The following is a 24131-nucleotide window of genomic DNA, read 5'->3' on the forward strand; positions in this document are numbered from 1 at the left end:
CTTTAATGTCTGTTACCTAGCAACCAATGCTACTATTCTCATCTCATCTCACTGAGGTATTTTAGTAGCCCATTAGATTTCTCACTGAAATGTACAAAAAATGGCCCCTTTTCTCTGAAAATCTCCATTAGTGTATTTGTCAGACATCCAGGAGAACCTCCACTGCTGCTCGTAGCTGCTCGGCTAACTGCAGGATCGTGGTCCAGGGTGAACTGTATCCACTGGCAAACGTTTTGTCATCAAACCACAACACATTGTTAGGGTCTACCATGAGTCTCTCATTGAATAACATCTGCCTGTTGAGATTTTGATGGTTGTATAAAAGCAATAAAACAGTAGTGATATGGATGAAACAAGTTAGGACAGATTGACAGTTGTCCTAAAGTTAGGAGAGTTTATTTAAGATTCTGGAAGCTTCTTTTATCTTCAGTTAGGACAAGGAAGATTGACTTAGGAACTATGTATCTATAATGGTTTTTTTCCTAAACCATGTCCCAACCCTAATCACCATGGTTACAGATAAGATGCAAGTTAGGAAGTTTTTTTTTCTATTGTAGAAAACACACCATTGGAAGTTTAATAATGACTGAGCTCAATAACAACGTAATAGTCATGCTTGAATATTATGTGTGCATGTGTGAGTGAAAAGATGCATTTATCAAATGATGCAAAAACAAGTGTTAATCACACAAGTTTTCATGATCTAGCAAAGATGGTTATTAATGCATGTCTCTCGTCATTACGTTTCATTAGCTTGTTCACACTGTCATGGCTCACCAAGCAGGACCACGTCCTCTACCCCCCCCCCCCCCCCCCCCCCCAAAAAAAAAACATAGATACTGTATCATTTTATTTCCTCTCCTTTATTGATAAAATTATAAAATACAAATGTAATCCACATCACTATGGAATGTGTAAAATAAAAGCCCATAGGTCGTCTGTGCAGCAGTTTATTACAGCTCAGTTTCATGTTATTATTAGACAGTATCTAGTGGTTATAGTAATAATGACAGGAGCAAAGGTCAGGGGTCAGGTGACATAATATTAAGAGAGAAAAAATCCACCTTAAGAGTAGGCTGGGTGGATGGATTGGTGTACAATTTCTGTGTGAAACCAGTAGTTGTTTCTTTTATCCACGACGTTTCCACAATCTTCTAACCACATTGTTATTATTGTAACCATGACAACGAAGGTCATCTAATCTTAACAATGAACATTTGAGCTATCCACCTAGAGACTCAGCCCCCCTTCTCCCTCCTAAATGCAGCAGGCTTACTTTCTTATTTAACCTCCTAAGACCCGAGCTCTATTCTTTGCTATATAGGCTGATTGGGACCTGAGAAAAATGATGTCCACATATGAGGACATTAGTTTTAAATTTCGATTACTGAGTGGCAGTATAATATCCTCACATATGGTCACCAGCCCCTTGTTGAGAAAAAGTTAGTATTGTGGTCTAGAGAACCCAAAATGTGAGGTCCACATATGTGGACGCCAGGTCCTAGGAGGTTAAGTTCAAAGACGAGGGACACGTGACCTACTCGGACTTCACCCACTGCGGTGGAGGAGGCAGGGTGGATATCCACATCCTGTAGCTCCCCGTACAGGCACTTGTAGACCTCTGGTGTAGAGCAGTGATTCGGTGGTTCAGAGGTGAGGCCAGGAGGTCAAAGTGCTGTGCAGTTACCAACCTGCTTCAGGTGCAAAGCTACGTTATCATCCCACATGAATCTGCTCCATTTCGGTCTTCACCAATATCTGTCTTTGTTTTATTATATGCTAGATTCATTGACATTGTCTCTGACGTTTACTCTCAGAATGAGTGGCTTACACTCCACTTATTACTGTTCTACCAGGCTACAATCAACATTTGGCCTGTTTTAAGTTACAGTGTAAGATTCGTCTGGGAGCTTTGTGCTCAGTTTAATAACTTGAAAAATAATAGATTTTTCCTGATTTATTTGACATGTTTGCTGATTACCTCTTCCAACCTAGAACATGGACTAATGTGCAAAAATCCCTGTTCTTCCTTGGACTAAAAAAGCTCCACCAGAAAGCCCAATCAAGCTGTTTTATGACTCAGGCCTCTGAAGTATTGATTGTCGAGCATTTTTGCTCATTTCTTTTGGCTGTTGTTCGGATAATATTTGAACGATATGATGTGTAGCACCATAAGTTTTTATCTATCAAAATACCAGGTGGGTTATGGATCTACCTGACTGTACGTATGGTCAGTTCATTTTAAGGTCATGCTTGACTGATTTTAGTGTGATAAAGATTCAAATTTTAGGTTCAGAATCCAGATTAGATTAACTAGAAACCTTCCCCTAATTAGACAAGATAAAGGTTTGTAGAGGGGAAGATGGATCAGAAGGTTGGTTTGTGTTTGTAGTGTTAGAAGTGTCTGCCCAGAGATAGTGGGCATGTGAAGACACGTCAGCTTACAGTCATACCTGCAGAGCTCTGACTGACTGTTAGAAATGCTGAAGACCTTGTGCTATGCTGCACTGATTGATGCAACCAAATGATGAGGGTAGCAGCTTTTTCTTTCTCTGCCTTGTGGCTTTGAGTCACCAGGACGGGGCTCAGAGCAGATTCCTCAATCAACAGTCAGAAACTGGCTGGTGGTTTGGAGAGGCCTGCTCTGAACTGGAAAGAATGCTTCACGTCCTCAGTCAGACCAACCAGGCCTCTTCCAGGGAGCTTATCTCAACGGCTAACAATATGACTCCTTTAATGTCCCACATGTAGAGTCAGGGGAGGGTACAAGGTACAAAGACTTTTTTTTATCTATTTAAGCAATAGTTGCTGTACATTTACTTTAATCAGAAAATTCTGAATCCTGTACAGCTCAGGACCTGAACGATCCATCACACACAATTATCTCTAAATCAAACCCGGACCCAACGCGACCCCTTCCCCTCTTCCTCACAGTCATAAGAGTTCAGTTTCCCAAAATGTTGAACTATTCCTTTAAGTGAAGGACATTAAAGGTTATATATTATCCACTTACATCTAACCCATAATGCCCTTCACTTAAATGAATGTAAGGAAAAGGGTAAGGGGTCAGCTAGGGTTGATCTACTGTACTTCAACTAACCTTTAATATGGACACACAGCGGAAACATAACCGCAGAGAACTGGGAGACCAAGTCCAGCACAAACACAACATATGAGTGACTTCAGCAAAGATCTGAGAGTTTCATGAAGGTGATGTGTGTGATTCAAAGGACATGAACATATAAGAAAAATATAGGTATTAAAAGTATTAATCGAATAGAAAGATTAGTAACTGGCCACACAGTGGTGCTATTGTAACAACTATGTGACGCTCTTCACCATGTTGTGCACACAGAGCACAAGTCTCAATGACAGTGGGTGTCTGATGCTGACATTTTAGAGATTACAAAATCCAATAATAATAATAATAATAATAATAACAATATATCTGCTGATTTTCATTATTGATCAGGATCCCTTAAATATGGTCATTAAAGAACTGAGACCAAGACATTGCCTGAGCAGGGCATTTTAGTTTAAAAATAAACTCAGGTCTCTGATGGACCAAGGCTGGGCTACCAACTGACCCCGTGACCCCCAGACCCCCAGCAGCCCCCAAAACTCAAATGCAAATAAGAATGCTGCCATGTGTCCTCTGCTGTGGGCACTAATGGGATGTTTGAGGTGACAGTGTTGTTTGTTTTTGTTTTCAGGTCACGTGAGAAAGGTTTCTGCCAGCCATACCGAGGCATCGCCTGCGCTCGCTTCATTGGCAACCAGAGCATCTACGTGGAGTCGCTGCAGATGCAGGGGGAGAGTGAAAACCGCATCACAGGTGAGATCATTAGCTGGCTCGACCACATTCTTCAGTAAACAACTGGGTATAATTCTTACTAAAGATATCTGAGATTACATGAATTCAAACATGTGTGTGTTTCTTCCCTCCAAGCTGCTTTCACCATGATTGGCACCTCCACCCATCTGTCAGATCAGTGCTCCAGGTTTGCCATCCCGTCCTTCTGCTACTACGTCTTCCCTCTGTGTGACGAGGGCTCTAGGGGCCCTCGGCAGCGTCAGCTCTGTCGAGACGAGTGCGAGGCCCTGGAGAACGACCTGTGCCACGCCGAGTACACCATCGCCCGCACCAATCCCATGATCCTCATGCAGCTGAAGCTCCCCAGCTGCCACCTACTGCCACGGCCCGGCACACCTGACGCTGCTTCCTGTATGAGGATAGGAGTGCCACAGGAAAAACTAGGTCCATGTAGGTAGATGCTGTGACAAACACACGCACACACACACACACACACACACACACACACACACACACGCTACAATTTTTGACGTAAAGACACCCTGCTCATGAGATCAATGACAAATAAATAGTTACAACAATTTACAGCCACAAGTGTAAACCTGTATCACTGACTGGAGCTGCTCAATTCACAAAACAATTCCTAACCTGTTTAATGCACTTGAAAGTACAAACAACCTGTTACTGTCCGTAAAAGTGTGGGATGATTCATATTTGTACGTTTTCTCTGCTGTCTGCTTTTCTCTGAGCGTGGGTTCTTAACACGAGCTGCTGGTGGCGATGGTGGCTTGCCAAGAGCTTCAGCCATCATTTTGTTTAATACAAGAGGTTATAATACGTCCTCTGAGCAGCTACTTCAGGGTTCACTAGACCCTGCATCAACTGACCAGAGCTAGCTGGTTAGCATGCTAACTTCAGTAGATGAAACGCAGTGATAGAAATAGAAGCAAAACAAGAGGGGCAGGGGGAAGCTTGATGCTGAACTTGCAACATTTCTTCTGGAGCAGTGGTTCTCAAAGTGAGGTCCAGGGACCTTAATGGGCCCTTATGGGGGTTCCTGGGGGTCCTCAGAAAAATGAGGAATAATTTATTTTCACTGTAAGTCCATCCATAAGAAACACAGTGACAGGATGTGTGACCATTTTGGTCATGGGTCCATTTCTGTAACAAAACATCTAAAAGCAAAAATCTTATCAGAGGGGGTCCTTGATCTAATTTGTGTCAGTTTAGGCTCATTGATGTGAAAAAGTTTGAGAACCACTGATCTATACTGGTAAATAAACAGCTGTTAATGCTAACGTTAGCTAAGTAGCAGTAGCAAAACTTACAAATAGTTCATTTAAGAGGTGTAATTGACCATGTTCAGTCTAACTTAGAAACAAATGTTATAGAAATGTCGGCAGAGGTCAAAGTAGATTTGGTATATAAAATCTAAATACTTTCAGACTGGCACTTAGCTGAGGTTGTTTTTTTTTACAACTCAAATGCTTTTCACAAATTATCCCACACTTAAAGTCCCATATAGTATAAAGGTAGATGTCCATGTGTTGTTTCATTATAAAGCAGGTCTAGGTTCTATATTAATACTGTGAAGAGAGGCTCAGAGCCTCCTCTCTTCTGATTGGCTCACTGACCTGTTGTTACTAGAGCTCGAGAGAGAGAAGCCTGAGAGAGGAGATGTAAAACTACACTGAGATGGTTTTTGGTTCTTAAAACCACAAATATATCTTCTGATGGATCAACACTTCAAATAAAACACAGGAAAATATGGACCTTTAAGATTTTTTTTAGGGAATAGTTCAACATTCAGGGAAACACGCTCATTTGCTTTCTTTCTGGAAGTGAGATGAGAAGATGGATATGAATCTGATGTTCAGTAGAGAGCTGGTATCAGCACAAGGATAGACTAGCTTACCATTTCATAGGAAGAAAATAAGCATATTTCCAAAAATATTGAAATATTCCATCCAAAGCATCCAGCTTTATTTAGTTTGCTCCAACATGTGAAATGTAAAAAAGGGAATTAAATATGAATAACATGAGATGTTACAGTCCAGTTATAATTTGTAACCATGGTTGCACAAGTTGCACACCACAGGTCACCTCTCTTGTAGTGTTGAAGAGCATCCATTCTGAGTCACTGTGTGCTCCACAGATTCCCCCACAGATGACATCTGCTACAATGGAAGTGGGGCTGACTACAGGGGCACAGTCAGCATCACGAAATCCGGTCACCACTGCCAGAGATGGAGCACTCAGTACCCTCACGCTCACCATCTGTCCCAGGATTACCCCGAGCTCTGGTCAAGTCACAACTTCTGTCGCAACCCAGGAGGCCAGATGCAGGCGCCTTGGTGTTTTACCCAGGACCCTCAGGTCAGGGTGGACCTGTGTGACATCCAGCCCTGCAGTAAGTACCATAATGCAATACTTCACTGGACTTTTAGCATTTTCATTTTCATCTGTGTGGTGTTCTACAGAAGACATCAGTATATCAATAATGAACACAGAGATTCCAGCAGCATAATGGATAAACTGAGCAGCCAGCAGCACCACATAAATACCAGTAATTCATGCTGATCACAAGCAACAGAACAGCAGCGAGGCTAATCCAAGAAATCTCCAACTATAATGAATCCATAGCTTATTGGCACTGCCAACACAGCTTGTACTGAGCCAAAACATCCCACAGCAGCGGAAACGTAGCTAAGTCCCGGGTATAGTAGAGGCCATGTGGACAGAGAGAAGCCACAGGAAAAGCTGCTGTCATGAATTGAATGTTCCCTGTTCAGACCTGGTATTAACATCCATCTTTATTCCATTGTAGAGCTGTGACCAGACCAATGATTCACTTGGTCATCAGATCACGCATATGTTAATGCCAGGTCTGAACTTGGCCACAGTGACAGATTCAAGTACACTGATGTCCCACTGAAACCTCAGTTGAAGGAAATATATTTGACAATTAATAGCCTTTGTTTTTATTGTCAAGGAAAAAAAAACATTAATGTTGTAGAACATTCAACAGGGATGAGTGTTGCTGGTAGCACAGATAATGTTACAATGGGCACATTACAAATCAGAGGACTTAAGTTGCTGCTATCTTACTATCCTCAGGGCCTCCAGACAACCCCAGGAAGGAGATCCTGTTCATTCTAATCCCCGCCATCGCCATCCCACTGGTCATCGCTTGCCTCTTCTTCCTGGTGTGTATGTGTCGCAATAAGCAAAAGGCTTCGACTGACACACCACCTCACTGCCAGCTCAGCAGCTCACCCAGCCAGGACATGGAGCTGTCTCTGCTCAGTCAGCAGAAACACCAGGTGATACACACACACCCAGCGCAGAGGCTCAATAACATCCATGTATTTCATTTACATTCTTTGTTCAGTGTTCAACTGACATTAGCAGTGCATTAGAAAATACAGCGCCCTCGTTCCAGCACAGAGAATCCTGGAAAAATAAATGATTAAGCTGAACTTCAGTGAGGAATTTGCACCATGTGATAATAAATGCTTTAGAACTAGATTTAAACTCAGGGCCCCTCTCCAAGATCAGGCTTGATGATTGTAGGCTTCCAATGAATGGAGCCTTAGTTTGACGCTCTGTTCAGTCTCCACGTCTTCATCCACTTCAAAAAATCCACAGAACCACTCTGTAGAGTTGAGCTGTTTACTTCAACACAGACAAAAATAATAAGACAGAACAATGTCCATTTCCAAAGTTATTAAACTAATTAACAAAAGAGAGAGAGAGACAGAGAGAAGTCAAAAACTGTGTGGCTCCACACATTACCTTACCTACAGGATATCCTTGCCCCTCCCCTTACGGGAACATCAAAGCAATTCAGGTGCGCAGCAACTAAAAGACAATGACTGTAGTCACCTATTCCCCATATTACAAATGAAACATAAATGATATTCTATATATTTTAAATTATCCACACACACTTTTTAGTGACAGGAACAAGCGACTAACTCACGGTGTTACATTATATGAACTGTAATACATACAAACATATGCAATCAAACTAATTAGTCCAACATCACTTAACGGCAGTTAGGTTCCTACAATGATTATGTTATAATTCCCACATTTAAGGCCCCTATCCTTTCACTTTACTCTGTGCTTGTTGTGGCTCATACAGTCTTACCAAACCAAACCTTCTTGCCCCCTGAGGGCAGTTGCCAGCTATGACGCGTTGGTATTCCAGCCTTGCACTTCATTGGTCAATCAAATACAGGGTTTGACCAAAACACCTGAATTAAGAAATGTTTCATTCTAGTGCTGAAGTACTACATGTGGTCAAACCCTGTGTTGACATGTATGTGTATTCCTTGCTTTGTGGCTGCAGGGGAAGCTGCGGGAGATCAACATGTCGGCGGTACGCTTCATGGAGGAGCTTGGTGAGGATCGTTTTGGCAAGGTTTACAAGGGCCACCTGTACGGCACCACACCTGGTGAGCAGAGCCAGGTGGTAGCCATCAAGACTTTAAAAGACAAGGTCGACACCGCTCTCTGTGAGGAGTTCCGCCATGAAGCCATGCTCCGCTTCCACTTACAGCACCAGAACATAGTTTGTCTGCTGGGTGTGGTCACCAAAGAGCAGCCAATGAGCATGATATTCACCTACTCCAGCCTGGGTGACCTGCACGAGTATCTGGTGATGCGCTCCCCCAACTCAGATGTGGGCAGCTCAGATGATGACAAGACAGTCAAGTCCACTCTGGAGCAGGCTGACTTTCTTCATGTCATCACCCAGATCGCTGCTGGAATGGAGTACCTCTCCAGCCAGCAAGTCGTTCACAAAGACCTCGCTGCCCGGAACATTCTAGTCTTCGACAAACTCAGTATCAAGATCTTGGATCTGGGCCTGTTCCGAGACGTCTACTCTGCTGATTACTACAATCTCATGGGCACAAGCTCTTTCCCCATTCGCTGGATGTCCCCAGAAGCAATAATGTACGGCAAGTTCTCCACAGAATCCGACATCTGGTCATATGGTGTGCTGCTGTGGGAGACTTTCAGTTATGGGCTGCAGCCGTATTGCGGCTACTCTAACCAGGACGTGATCGAGATGGTCCACAGCCACCAGCTGCTGTCCTGTCCAGACGACTGCCCGGCCTGGATTTACACCCTCATGCTGGAGTGTTGGAGTGAGTTCCCAGCAAGAAGGCCTCGCTTCAAGGACATCCACACACGTCTGCGCACCTGGGAGAGTCTGTCCAACTGTAACAGCTCTGCTCAGACGTCTGGCACCAGCAACACAACCCAGACCAGTTCTCTCAGCACCAGCCCTGTGAGCAACATCAGCATGAGCACAGCGAACGCATCACGCTACACCAGCCCTAAAAAGAGCCTGCCTTTCCATCAGCCCCAGTTCATGGCCATGAAGGGTCAAATGCATCGGCCCATGGTTCCCCCACAGCTCTACATCCCCGTCAACGGGTATCACCCCATGTCACCTTACCCCTACCTGCAGAACTTTTACCCCATGCAAATACCCATGGCCATGCCCCACCAGCAGATGCACCACCCACCACAAATGGTTACCAAAGCTAGTTCTCACCATAGTGGCAGTGGATCCACATCTACAGATTATGTCACCTCTGCTCCTTCCAGTGCCTCTATCACAGAGCGAGCAGCTTTACTAAGTGAGAACTCCAAGACCAATGATGAGGACTTAGCCGACGGGGCATCCCAGAAGGAGCTGGACCGGAATGAGGACTTGTCAGTGCCTGAAACAGAATTGTTAGGTGACAATGACCCTCCGCAGACTGATGAACTGGCGGTCAACCTGTCAGACACATAAGTGTGTTGCTGTCTGACGGACAGCAGAGCTGAAATATTCTGTGAGCTGTGCTTGCTTGCCAAAAATTCAGTGAGCAGCATAAAGTAAAAGTGACTGAATGTTTTCTATGAGTTTTTTAGCTATTACTGACACATTTGAATGTCAAGTGTGTCTCATGTTTGTACCTCTCACACGCCTGTGTCTTGCCCCCACCACCCACCCTCCCACTTCAGATGACACGCACCTCTTTACAGGCACCACAACCTACCAGAAGGAATTACTAGTTCAGCAGAAAGTGAGGCTACGTCCACACTACTACTACGTTTCCTCCTGCCGTCCACACCGCTCCAAATTTTTCAGCCCCTGAAACAGAAACTTTCAGAAACTCTGCTGAACCTGTTTTATTTTGAAAGCTCTGGGGTTGTGTTCTATCTGGACCTTTGGAAACAATGATATAAACACCCACGGTCTCTCCTGATTGGCTCTCATCAGCTTGGACTTCCAGTGGTGAATACAACATGATAATGAATTACAGTGTTACTGTAATTGTTATTTTTGCTAGCAGCTGTTGTTCACTTACATTCTGTATTTTAACACCACGACTGTCTTTGCTGTTCCTCGTTCAGAGGATTTTCTACAACTTATCAACGGCAGAGTAGTTAATCTGCTTCCTTTTTACACCGACTCGCACATGCTCAGTGCACATGAGCGGCCATGTGATATGTGTTTTCAGGTGTGATAGTCTGGACAGTTCATTTCTGATACGCAGCTAAAACACTCATCTGGATGAAGATCATTTTTGTTTTAAACCATTGTTTTAAAATGAAAACGTAGTAGTGTGGATGTAGCGTGATATGATCCCTCACCGTCTTCCCACCCACTTACAATAACAGTTGTGTTTACCAAGCTGGAAGTGTTGCTGCCGGGACCCAGAATCGAACCCAGGTTTTTGTAGTGGTGGATAAATGCTGAGCTTGAGCGAATCTCCTTCACACCTTAAAGACAATTTAATGTTGTTTTTGAAGTTACTATTTTATGGTTTGTGAAACAATCACAGAACAATAGAATGTATGATAAATAAAATATTACAGGAATTTTGAAAGTAACTTTGTTAACAGTTAAATTCACTGAGATGTATTTTTGAACTCACATCTATTAAAAAAAAAAAAAGAAAAAAAAAAAAGGACAAAGTCTTATTGAATTTATTTTTTGAAGCCATTGACATATGTTTTATTCCATGTGACATATTTCCCCCCAGGCTGATATATTTTACATCAACTTTGATAACCAAGTTGTACAGATTTGTAATTTTATTTGTTTATAGTTTTCATTACTGGTGAATATTGCTAAGCCTAGTGTTAATATGATGTTTGTTTGTTTGTGTCCACCACTTTTTTTTTTTGCTTCCCATACATTGTGTGCATCCATCTGTGGAGTATCCAGTAAAGTCATGTGAATAAAATGGTGTATGTCGCCTTGGTAAGAGAAGAATATCACGTGCTGTTGCTGTCACTTTTTTATTATGTTTTGTCATTAAAAGTACACTGTACAGTCATTTATTGTTGATACTAATAAAAGAATCTAAGGAATCATAAACTATCTTTCTGTTGGGTTTCACATTCTAATTACAACATATACATACATATTATATATTGGTTTTATTTTTGGTTTATTGGATTAAATTTTCCCTCAAAAACAACAGACCCACACAGTCCTTGTGTTTCTGCTGTTTTCCCCTCCCATGTGTATCTAGTTTGTCTCGTTTGTCTCTCTCTCTCTATCCCTCCCTGTGCGTGTGTGTGTGTGTGTTTGTGTGTGTGTGTGTGTGTGTGTGTGTGTGTGTGTTACCTGAAGCCTGCAGTATTTAAACACCCAGCCCTTCACTCCACTCTTCGTCAGATCGTTCTGTGTATCTCTGTTTTATTTAACATTCGGCCAAATCTCCTAATTCCTAGAAATTTCTTTGTGTTGTTTTTTGATCCTGGCTAATCTGTTTTTTTTTTTTTTACCTCTGCCTCAGGTCCATCATTCCTTGAATACCTGCTTTACCTGCTACAATCTGATGCCTGAAGTCTCCTGCCTCCACTCCTCTGTCTGCTCCGGTTCAGCTACCAACCTCTCTAACAACTTTACACTAAACTCCCTGTGAACTTTTACCTCACCTGTGTCTGAGTTCTACATTTGGGCCCACAACTATTGCAGTGAACCTAACAGAGCAATCTGGTCAAGAAATGGACCCGAGAGACTCAGACCAGGAAACAGCAAATGTGCACAAGCAATCTCCAGGCAGGGATACTGGCTGGGTCACTGTGAACAACTGCTTCAAACTGTCTCCGACAACAATCAAGCCACAGTAAACCAAGTAACTCAGTCTAACTAACTAAGTCTTGTTGTTAGCGTGTCTTTTCACCACGTCAGTTTCCTCTGGGTCCCTGCCTGCCTCAGCGTTCCCACCTGCACCCACGCCAGTCAGAAACACCGCAGATTCCCTCCACAGTGCTCTATGGTTTTCTAATCAGCACCCGTTACCTTCTTTTTGGATCAGTCATTACATACATCACATTATGGGGTTGGTAAGAGGAGGGATTCTGGTGTGGGCTGAGGCAAATAGTTCTGTTGGCGCTTTCCTATGAAGATTTTGTTGCAAAATGACAGCTGTGTTTGATCATCCTGATCGTTTTGGAAAAGTTTCTTAACACTTTCTAAATGTGTGACAGGGATCTAGGAGTGTGGTGGACTCTTGGATTCCTGGTGGAATGATGAGGCACTAACAGGGTTGAACAGTTGAAAGATGAATTGGCTTCTTGTGATTAACCCTCTAACCTGAAAATCTCTTGTCTCTCTGACCATGAGGTTAGACGGTCGCCTGTGAGAGCGGCGTCGAGAGAAAGCTGGTCACCTACAACAACCATCAACCCATCTCTTTCACAGGAAGAACACATGCAACTAGGTTGAGCCCGGTCGTCACCTGCTGAGAGGCTGTACCGCATCAGGATGGGTAAGTTAGGTGCTTATATTGTGGTCAAGCTAAACATTTCATTGCCTCCTGACCTGTTCAACCAGTAGCTGTGATCTGTTTTTACTCTCCCATGGAAAGCCAGGCTACAGATTGGATTCAGATGGATTCAGTTGTTGTAATTGTTTGAAGTCTGCTTTGTATCCCACAGAGGGCGCTGCTACTCAGTCCTGCCCTGAGCCCACAAATCTGTCCTCCATACCTGCAGAGTATTGTGACTTGGGGGAGGTTTCAAGCAAGGACCTCACCGTCCCCATGACTGCACTATTGATGTGCTTTCTGGAGCCCCTTTACCTTCTGGTAAGGTGAGACAGGTAAAGGTCGCCTTGAAAGAGGCCATGGAGATATAAATCAATGAATCTGTAGCTGCAGGTACAGCCCATCCCTCTTCATCTCCTCTTGGTGCTGCTGTTTTCTTTGTGGCTAAGAAAGATCAATCTCTCCGCCCTTGCGATGATAACATCGCAGTAAAGAACAAATACCTCTGCCTTTGAGCCCCTCCAGCTGCCATAGTGTCCACTAAACTGGACCCCAGGAACACCTATCATCCGGTGAGGATCAGAGAAGGAGATGGGTGCAAGACGCCGTTCAACACCCCATATGGCCACTTTGAGTGGTGATGCCAGATATACAATACTCCTGATGTCCTCCAAGCCTTACTAGATGATGTGGGAAGGGATTTCCTAAAATGCTTTGTTTTTGTTTATCAACATTACATTCATTTTTTCCAAAGACATGTCTGAACACATTTCTCATGTCTGCCAGGTACTGCAGAGGTTTCTGGAAAAAAAAAACGGCGGAGGAATATGAGTTCCATGCCAAGACGGTCAGCCTTAAGCAGACAGGTGAAGACAGATCCAGAGAAAATTGAGACTGAGTTATCGGCCTTGAAAGGACCCCTGGCAGCACCCCTGGCAGCACCCCTGGCAGCACCCCTCACAAACTAACATCCTCCATATCATTCAGCTGGACCCTGAGGCATACCTTGCTTTCTCCTAACTGAAGATTCTCTTCACCAGATCGCCGGTTTGGGTTCAGCCAGATCCTTCACGCCAGTTTATTGTAGCGGTAGATGCATCTGACACTGGGATGGGGGTAGTGTTATCTCATTACTCAGGTCTGGACTGGAGGCTGACAAGAGATACCTCAGAGATGCATCACACAAGTACGCACTAATATACAAACTTTAACACTGCAAGTGCAGTCAAGAAGTTAGTTTTCTTAGAAAGGTTCAAACTGAGTGAAATGAGCTGAAGTATCTGAGCGGCAGCCATGAGCTGCTCCACCTCTCTAAGTGATGAGGAAAGGAGCTTCAGTGCTTCCTATCTTATCTCCTTTAGTAAAGGAAACACTTGACCTTTACTAGAGAAAAGGAGAAATGCCAACCCACAATTCCCTGCAGCAGCAACATTTAAAGCAACTCACCATTGTAGTTCCATAGAACATCTGTTTTATGCTTGTGACACAATCCAAAACTTATGGAAACCCTTGCAAGACTGGCTGAGCTCCAAATCCATGAATGAAGATTTCTTCTCTTTGAAAGCCAGTTAGGAGTCATCATGAAGAACAAGCAGCTTCAATTTCTTTATCATATCATATAATATCATCATCTACAGTATATACTGTTACTGTTACCTCCTATGATTGATGGTTAAATGTTCCCTATGTATAAATTAAAAACATCCTTTCTTAGGACACCTTAGTTGAATTGTAGGCCTACAGCATTGAGTTTGTCACTGTACTTCCTTGTGTTATACATAAAGTTGGTATAGTAAAAAAAAAAAAACGCTGCAGTAGGATTCTCTCGGCACAGAGGTTTTCTTTTTGTGTCCAACGCCTTATGAATTCTCCTTCACATCCTTCCTTGATCTCATGATGTTTTCCACCGAGGTCAAGGAACAGTGGTCAGGAGAGGACATATTTTTTCACTTTTTGACCGCAGTCCTGGACTCACCCGGAGACTGGTATGTAGCAGCCATTTTAACTCTGAAACTCTAGGTGCAAGCGGGATTCAACTTTACACCAGCTGTAGCGATCCAACAGTGACCCCTTCAGGTGCTGAGCACTGTGAGTAAATGAAGCGACGCATCAACAGAGAGGCTTCACACGTGCACCAAACAAAACAAAACAAAACAAAACAAAACAAAACAAAACAAAACAAAACAAAACAAAAATAATACACAATATAAAGTAGAGTATCTTGGAGTAAAAAATTATTTTCTTAAAATGTATGCTTTTTTTTTTTTTTTACTTTAACACACCTCTTTGTGTTTGTAATCATTATCTTTGTCTTTTAATGAATGTCTCCCACTTGCATGTTTTATATTTTTATACTGCCTATCACTTTGTCCAAATTCATTAAATTGTGTGCATATGTTTTATTTCAGTCTAGGTTTTGTTGATAATGTTTATATACTTTTAATGAAGTAAACTTTTGTAATTGATTATGTTTACACTTTGGAGTTGCTAAAGATCTGAATGCTTCTTCCTGCAGTGAATATCTGTATGACATTATGAAGTTTGTGCAGGTGGTGGTGGTTTAGATATGGCCCTCAGTATTGTAATTGTATTTGCATTTTTAACTACTACTTAATGACGTAACTAATACTCATTCCTCTTCTTCTCCTTCTATTATCATCATTATTATCATTATTATTATTATTATTATTGTTAGTAGTAGTTGTAGTTGTAGTAGTAGTTGCATAAGTTTATTCATCAAATCATTAAATTTTACATAACAGCTCCATCTGTTAATATAACACAACAATATTTTGTTTATTAGATATAAATGATATAGCAATAACTACATTTACATATATTATGTATATAACATATTAGCCAATATGACTGTATATTACACACAGCCTTCAGTAATTACTGTGTAACATTGTATAGAAAGTTGTTTTTTGTGTAGTAAAGACGTCTGGTTGTAAAATCAAGTACTTCGTGGTGAACTACCGCACATGAACGCATCATACACACTGTGGGTGACGACATACATTTATATGAGATTTGAGCGCTCCGTTCAGGCCGAGAGTCATTGGCTGAAATTGAGAAATGCTGCGCTCCGATTGGCTGCAGTGGTTGTCACTTAACCTCACGCTGCCAATATACTTAACCACTGACCTACTAACACAGATCCATGAGTCAGGAGCCACCTTGAAAGGAAAAAGCCACGGGAGGAGAGTGAGGTACCTCTCAACTTGTAGGATTTTATCGCCACGGTTATTTCCTTATTAGCTGATGGGAAACCTCCACTTCTCCCCTGAGCTTGATACGCGGTGGAAACCAAGAGCAGAGCCTCCAACCAGGAGATAGAGAGGTACAGTTTTGATTTGGGGTCAACACCAAATCAACCCTTTTCCTATTGAAGTGTTGCAAAGATTTCTGCGGGATGCTGTTCACGCCGCCCCAGAATCTCAGCGGCGCTAGTTGTTAGCTAACATTTTGTGTGGCTCGGCTAACCTCTGTGTTTTCATTTTAAACGAACAATAGTCACGTTTGTGCTCAAATTAAATATGTAACCAAGCTCAAGTTCATGGTTAAGTTTATTATTAATATCTTGGTGTGCCGTTGTTGTTATTATTATTTATTGTACAGTATTATATATAGCTGATAAACGCCGGATAATGGCCGGTGTAAGAGCCGTGTATTGAATTTTATTCAGGCACACAGGCCTGCCAGTATCAGGGGTTTACAGATTGCGACACAGTGTTGTAACCCAGAATGTGATGTGGCTGGCAGTAACCTTATCAAAGCCTAATGGCTGCAGCTGCTGTATGACTGTAATGAGTCTGTGGGTGATTACTTACAGTGAAGTTAACAGTGCGTCGGGTTTATACTGTGTTTCATGTAGTTTATGTTCACATTATAACAGCTCACTTTTCAGGGCGTAGATAGACCCCACGTTTCAGCCGCCACTGTAATGAGTAAGCAAGTCAATGATGTCATGAAGTAAATGTCCACACTGTCTCAAGACACTATTACGCAAGGCGGTAATGATCTGATACGTGTTTATTATTTATTAACAGATTAACAGATATTTTTATTTACAAACACACACACACACACACACACACAAACACACACACACGGAGGCGAACAAACACAGGCCCGTATTGTTATTGCCACACAGGCAAATATTGCATAATGTCTGCAACCATAGAAATTGCTGGCAGTCGGAGGCCGGAGGGAGTCTGTATTGTGTAATCCGGACACAATGAGGAAATCTGGGGCAATAGGACGTTCCGACCGCTTTGGTTTGGGCCGATCCCCCCTTAGATCGACCCGGCCTGTCGACCACCACCACCCCGATGCGGTAACATTACCACCCATCCTTATCACGTGTCATCCAGATTTAGTCTTGATGTCATATGTTGCCTTGTCAGAAGAGACAAAAGGGAGAGATGATTCCCGCACAATCCCAGCCATGATGTGCACAATCTCAACATCTGTAAAACCTTTCCCAAGTGATCTAAAATAGGCAAAGAAAACTTTAAACTTCACATTGTATCATTAAGCATGGACAGTTTCAGAGAATTGCAACTGACACTGGGCTTTATTGGATCACATTAAATCTCATTAAACCACATAGCACCAGCCTATACATTTCTCATTTCTATAAGCTGACATCTTTCTGCTGCAGTCATGGTTAACATTAGTTATTTGGGGGTGTGTTAGATGACTGTGTGTAATGACGGCCTCAGGTTACAGGCTGCGTGTTTCTGCCAGGCCACACATTTTGATCACAGCTGTCTGTCCTCCTTTGTTCCTTCTCTGGATGTACGGGAGCTTGGAAGCCAAAAACAGGCAGAATTGCCTTTTTAGGTAACACTCCATTCAAACCCATTATTTTAACCCCAGGAGTAGAGATCAGGTTAAATATTTAGATGTTATCTTTATGGTGATGAGCTATCGTAATTATTAGTTTTTTAGTACTTTATCTGCTGAGTTCAGTGCTTCACTGTAACTTTAACAAGTCAAAAAGTTAATACAGAGAGAATGTCAGGTTCTAGTCTTTCTGAGGAGCTGGTCAACAAAAGAATTGGTTGTTTTCAGATACTGTCAATTCTCTGTTATAAAACTCATTATTTAGTATTGCACACCTATGGCATACTTTATATCACTAAATGAACCTTCTATTAAACATATTAGGGCTGCAAATATTGTTTTCATGATTGATTAATCTGTGTTATTTTCCTCATCAATTACTCCATCATCAAATCATTTCAACTCTGAAACACATCAGTTACAGGCCTTTTGGCTTTTTGTACAGGCATCCACATAAATCATCACAGTATATATCCATCAAGATGTTGGCCTGAAACATACAAAGCACTGGCCCCATCCTAACATCATCTCCAGCAGGAACGCCTTCAAGGACCCCTGTAGGTCCCCGGACCCCACTTTGAGAACCACTGCTTTAATCAACACCAATAATATGACGGACCATTTAAAAAGTGAAACTCTTGGTTGTTATTATGACTCTGAACAGAACAATATTCACTCATTCTGTTTACACCAAATTACAATAAATATATAATTTGTCAAATTCTTGGTATTTTATATTTTTTAAATATTCACCAAATATTATTTTTGTGACTTTTTAAGGATATGAGGAAATAACATTTGACAAACACTTTACAATTCACAGTTCAGTATGTTTTCAGTACAGTGATTAAAAAAGAAATGAAATACATTACATTTCTTTTAATTCATTAAGAATTGAAGTTGTAAACATAAATGTGTCATTGTAAACTAAAACTGGATGACTTGTTTCTTGAACACAAGAAATGCTCATAAAGGCACATTGCTTAAAAAAAAACATAAAAAAAACCTAAGTCATCTAGGTGTTATTGATGTTGCTGCAATGACAGATCTACTGGCATCAACAATGTCTCCTGTAGTTGAAAAACCCCTCTCGCTCGCCTCTATGACTTTATTCACTAACGTCATAGACTGACCATCAGAACACAAAACTTTATGCCCGTAATGTGCAGGGTTAAAGATAGATTATATTCATCCTGTACTGAACAGCACGGCACAAATACTGTTACATCCTCAGTAGACAGAGATACAACGACACTAACTTTCTCTCTCTCTCTCTCTCTCTCTCTCTCTCTCGCTGTGTGTGTTTGTGTGTGTTTTTCAGCCTCTCCACCTGAAGTCCAGACAGCTTCCTCAGTATTTCTGAAAAAATGGAGGATATTCCTGGAGTTCACTGTAAGACAAATCTGATGTTAGAAGTTACAGCCTTTGTGATGTTAACAGTGTTAAACAGTCACCACAGCTCATATGTCACTGTGGATACTTATTTCATTGTAACTTGGTTTTGTCCATATCCACTAAACTCACCAATGCTCTGTTGTAAAGTCATTTCCTGTGCAGTGTAAAGACTCACAGCGCTCACTCCTCCCTCTCCTGCTGTCACTGCAGGCATGTCTGAGCTCACTGCAGACCCTCAATTTGACCAGGGGATCTTTTCTTTTGTGTCACTGTGACGTTGATCATATTGTATTGATCAGTGATTGTGTGTTTTTAAAACTTACTTTGGGGCTGCAGCTCACTCTTTCATCCCTGTTTCTGATTGACAGGTGTGTTTACTGTGTCTGTGTGCTCAGCAGGAAAAGGGGAGATAATTAGTGGGTTCACACAGGTGTTGTATCAACTCATATAACAAATATGTATATGTCTATAATTTTGTATCATATTGTGAACCATGGATCTAGAATTGAAAGAACTCATCATATACCCACCGCAGAGGAAATACATTTCTTTAGAATATCATTAATTTGATAAAATGATTAACTTTGTTTCCTTCAAACTTCTCTCATTGTCTGTTATTCCACAGATTTCCTCAACTCCAGTGGATTAATTGAGCGTGGCAGTCACTGTTAATGCAGACAAGCATTATGGTGTACAGTTAAAGACCTATGTGAATACTGACAGTACCAAACAGTGGTAATATGCAATCAATCAAGCAAGAGGTGGACTCCAGTGAGTCGTACAGTGGAGAGGATGCCCTGGTCCTGGCTGTGGCCTTACAAGGGGCCAACAGAGACCTGATGGGCCACAAAATCTCTGCAATCCCATTCAAGGGTAAAACAACCTGCCGTAGGAAAAGAGAGTTTATCCCAGAGGAGAAAAAAGACAACCTTTACTGGGAGAGGCGTCGCAAGAACAACGAGGCGGCCAAACGCTCGAGGGAGAAGCGGCGCATAAATGACATGGTGCTTGAGAACAAGCTGATGGCCCTTGGAGAGGAAAATGCCTCCCTGAAGGCTGAGCTCCTGTCATTAAAGCTGAAGTTCGGCCTGGTGAGCTCAGCAGCGTATGCCCAAGAGGCCCAGAAGTTATGCAGCTCTGCCACTGTCAACCTCTACCAGGAGTTTGTTCCACCCAGCGCTGACCCAGGTTCTTCCAGCAGGGATTTGGAGCCTCTTCATTTGCGCAGCAGCTGCATATCAGTCATCAAGCATTCACCTCACATGCCCGAGACATGCACTGCAACTCAGGGTGGCTTCAGCATCTGCAGGACTGCAGAGGTCAAGCAAGAACCAGCAGAGAATGGCAGCTATGCACAAGAGAGGAGTAGTCCCTACGAGCTCTACAGAAACTACACAGCCAGCCCTCTGTCTGGTGTCTACTCCCAGGCTGCCTCATTCCTGCAGATCAGCAGGTCGTCCAGCGACTCCCCCAGGAGCTCAGAGGACGGCGCTGTGAGCAAATCTTCAGATGGTGAGGACGAGCAGCAGGTACCCAAAGGGTTGATACCGTCTGTAGCTGACCCAAGAAGTGTCATTGTCGCCACACACAAAGTGCCCGATGCCAGCTCCTCAGCTTTGCCCCATAAACTGCGGATCAAAGCCAGAACCATCCAAATCAAAGTGGAGGCCATTGACCCTGAATACGAGTTCTCTGGGAAGTCCTCATCCCCTGTCAGCATCACAGAGGGAGGGTGCAACCAGACAACTCGGGACTCTTCAGAGTACAAGCAGCACCCCCTGTGCCCTTTGTCAGTGCAGGTCTCCAACATGCAGGGGTGGACCCACCAGTCTGGGTGGCACAAAAGCAGCACAGAGACACTGTGGGATGGCTGCAAGAGTAGCAGGCGAACCCCGAGCCCCATCTCAAACAAAACTGCGGTGGACGTAAAAGAACCTTCCTATGCACACTCACATGCTGAGGACTCACATTTACAACAGGACCCGACCACCCTGTCTGCAAGAAGACTGACCATGACACAGCCAGGGTCTGTAATAGAGTCAACCAAAAGCACCACTGATCATTATGAGTCATTATCAAAAGGACGCTCCTCTGAATAACTTTTGTATATTGTGCATTTCCACTTCCTTTGCTGTTGCACTGTGTGGTTCTTATAAGGGTCAAATAATGTTTCGATTCCTGTACATTTTCAAATAAAAGGTTCAAATAATGACAGTCTAAAAGAGAGCTGCTGCAAGCAGGTCACCTGTATTTAAATAGCTCACCTGGTTAAAGTCAGTCTGATTTCAGCTTCTCTAACACAAATACTGTTTTCATCCACTTTTTAATTCTGGTCTCTTCTTTGGTGTTTTTGTTTTTTGTACTACCATCAATTAAAATGAACACTTCCTGCAATATTACAAACCTCCAAAGAAACAGCAGGATTCTGTCCTTTAAGAAATCTGGAATATTTTTCATGTAAAAAAAAAAATCAAGAAGATTTGAATTTCATTGACAATAGTTTGATCGATGGATTGAAAAGTGAAATGAATGGTAATTGAAAACAGTATTTCTGTTAAAACAAACAGAAAGCAGCAGAGTGATGAGTATGACATGACTGACTGATCAAGTGGAGGAAACGTTTGCCTTAACAGGAGTTGATCAGAAAACAGGGAGATGTTTTATGTGATTGATTGTGGTTATAAAAACAGGGAGAAATAGAAATAAAGGCCGATCTCCTCCATAGACCTGTTTCAGCTTGCTTCTCTCTGCAGTGGAGGAGGCTTAAATAAAGCATTTACAGGCACCATTTGAGAATTTACCATAAATTGTTAATCAGTAATGTATGACACACAATGTGTGGAGTGAAATTTTTATTTTACTTTTACCACATTATTTCTGACTGCTGTCACTGGGCTTCAAGCATCATTACACACCTATTGCTACTGAACACTGCACTGCTGCCGTTATCATTACATGTTTGGTCATTCTTTGCCTTAAAGCTGAAATCCATAGGTTATGAATTCATTTAAAGTGGTTGGAGATGCAGCCCTTACTTCTTTAAAGGAATGTTTTATTTTATAGGTTTGTAATTTCGGAATAATTCCCTTTCCTGGAAAGAAACATGAAATTTGATACGTATCATGGGAAAACTAGATGCTTAATTGGCAACTTAAATTAACCGCTGTTACTAATGTAGAGGGATTCTGTAGTCAGTATGCAGCATGTCAGCTGAACATGCAAAAATATGTATTTTTTAATAAATAAATGAACACATGGAGAATGAAGTTTCTAATAATAAATGCATAATGAATTAATTATAAGTTCATTTTAAATTGAGCTTCTTTTCAATGATATTCCTCTTTTCCCTATAGTGTCAAATTACATCTTTACAGGAAACTTACTCAGAATGTATTTGAGTTACACACCTATACAGTATTACTGACTGACAGTGTTAATGCCGCTTACCTTCATCAGTGAAGTAAACAGTGCTATATTGTTGTACATGTTGCAGTCAGTGATATTATCACTGCTCTCCAGCAGGGAGCAGAAACAGCCTCACTGACTCCACACTGCACACTCCATCGTCTCTGCTGTGGTTTAAAAAGCAGAGACTTTTTTTAACCCGAGTTTAACGTAACTTTTAAACAGGCTCTGGTACATTCACTGGTTGCCAGACAGCCGTTGCTTCTCTTATGTTTTTTTCAGTAGTCTTGTTGATGACTTAAACTTTCCAGGGCACTTGTTTTAACTGAGAATGTGTGTGTGAGACTGGCTGCAGAATTGGAGTGTAACTGTGTTTTATAAAGCTCTGACACATATCCCCTCATGTTTTATCCCCTCAATTTTTATTATCAAAAGGTCTCCATGAAATTCAGCATTACACCTTCATAGTTGGAGTAACTGTATTATTACATATTATGGAATCCAGAGCTGTCAGGGTTTCATAATTTTTTATAGACATTTGGGGTGATTACATCATACACTATGACTTCATCCATAGTCAATATAAAAATGCTGACTTCAGTCAACCCTAACTGATATGACATAAAATAATGCAGTTCATTCCAAACACATGGTTTATGCATTTGTTGTCACAGTATTGAAAATCTCACTGATGAAGAGCGAGATGACTCCGTTTTCCCAGCATAACACTTTTCTCAAGATTTATTGTAACAGTGAATTTTTTTGTTTACAATAAATGTCTTGTCACCAAATCATGTGTTTTTTTGTATTTTTCATAGTATCCTGATGTAAGCACACTTAACATAAAACACTAAAACAAATAGTAATTGTGATTTTTGCAATTACTCATTTTGAAATAGAAATTTTGTAACGATAAAAAAAACAATTATGTTTCAGTATCCTCAAAGGAAACTTTGCTACACCAAACTCTAAAAGAGGCCAGTGGTAGCTGGACTTTTGAAGTTGATACTAATGTTAATATTTGAGAATTAAAAAAAAAAAAATCCTGTGACCTTATGTATTAAGTGAGTCAAATTGCTCAGAACATAAATGGGAAATGACTGTCTTGTGATATGGGTGAGTGGACCTTAAATAAAATCATCTATACGTTTTCATGTAGGGCCTGGTATCCTGATCTGTGTTGTAACCATCCCCAGGGTTGGGGTCAGTTACAACATTTGAATTTTTCCATCCAAATAAATATAGTGAATGATCCGACATATGTAATCATCTTTAAATGGTATGGGTCATTAGCTAAAGATAAGATAAGTTTTATTTATAAAACTTTAGCTGGTTTAGAACAAATAGTCTCTGAGTAACTGAGAGAAATGAAAAAAGTGTTGCAATCGCCCCCAGTCTCCACCAAGTGTGTGCACGAGATATGTAGATTTCAAGTTATGTGATTTCATAACAGACAGGAGGGGGAAAGATTTATTAGATATGTATCCCTTATTTCTTAGTAGGTAGCGTTCTCCAGTCTCTTCATAGACTGTCACATTCACACCTGTCCCCCTGCAAACAATGGCAGGTGGGAACCGTGCTCCACACTTAAATGTTACACTTATAAATTATATATATAAAATAATAAAGTACTGCAACTGATAATAAAATTATGCAATGAACTCAATTGAGTAATATTAATTAATAATATAATAAACTCAAACAATATTGCACCACTTAATATACAACACAAATTAATATGGTGTGTTTACAATTAAAATAATCCAAATGTGTACAATAATTAAGGTTACAGATACAGAGACGTTACCCGTGGCAACATCAACCATTTTCAAGCTATTCAAATATTTTTTGCAACAATATATTATTGTTATTATATATTA

At 41.5% G+C, this 24131-nt stretch overlaps 2 protein-coding genes across 2 annotated transcripts in view; both read left to right on the plus strand.

Annotated features, from left to right (window-relative positions):
- ror2 (receptor tyrosine kinase-like orphan receptor 2) overlaps nt 1-11220 on the plus strand; it is a 41412-nt gene extending 30192 nt beyond the window's left edge. The window contains exons 5-9 of the mRNA XM_056403837.1: nt 3714-3835; nt 3950-4264; nt 5970-6224; nt 6932-7137; nt 8169-11220. Of these exons, the coding sequence (XP_056259812.1) occupies nt 3714-3835; nt 3950-4264; nt 5970-6224; nt 6932-7137; nt 8169-9626 (2356 nt within the window). The 3' untranslated portion in view covers nt 9627-11220. The remainder of the gene's footprint in view (nt 1-3713; nt 3836-3949; nt 4265-5969; nt 6225-6931; nt 7138-8168) is intronic.
- Nucleotides 11221-15742: 4522 nt separating this feature from the next.
- nfil3 (nuclear factor, interleukin 3 regulated) lies at nt 15743-23042 on the plus strand. Its single transcript, XM_056403904.1, has 3 exons — nt 15743-15943; nt 18773-18843; nt 19472-23042. Exon 3 carries the CDS (start codon nt 19587-19589, stop codon nt 20943-20945), a length of 1359 nt encoding a protein of 452 aa, XP_056259879.1. The 5' UTR covers nt 15743-15943; nt 18773-18843; nt 19472-19586; the 3' UTR covers nt 20946-23042.
- The last annotated feature ends 1089 nt before the right edge of the window (nt 23043-24131 follow it).

This window comes from Seriola aureovittata, chromosome 18 (genome assembly GCF_021018895.1).
Source record: "Seriola aureovittata isolate HTS-2021-v1 ecotype China chromosome 18, ASM2101889v1, whole genome shotgun sequence".
Classification (NCBI taxonomy): Eukaryota; Metazoa; Chordata; class Actinopteri; order Carangiformes; family Carangidae; genus Seriola; species Seriola aureovittata.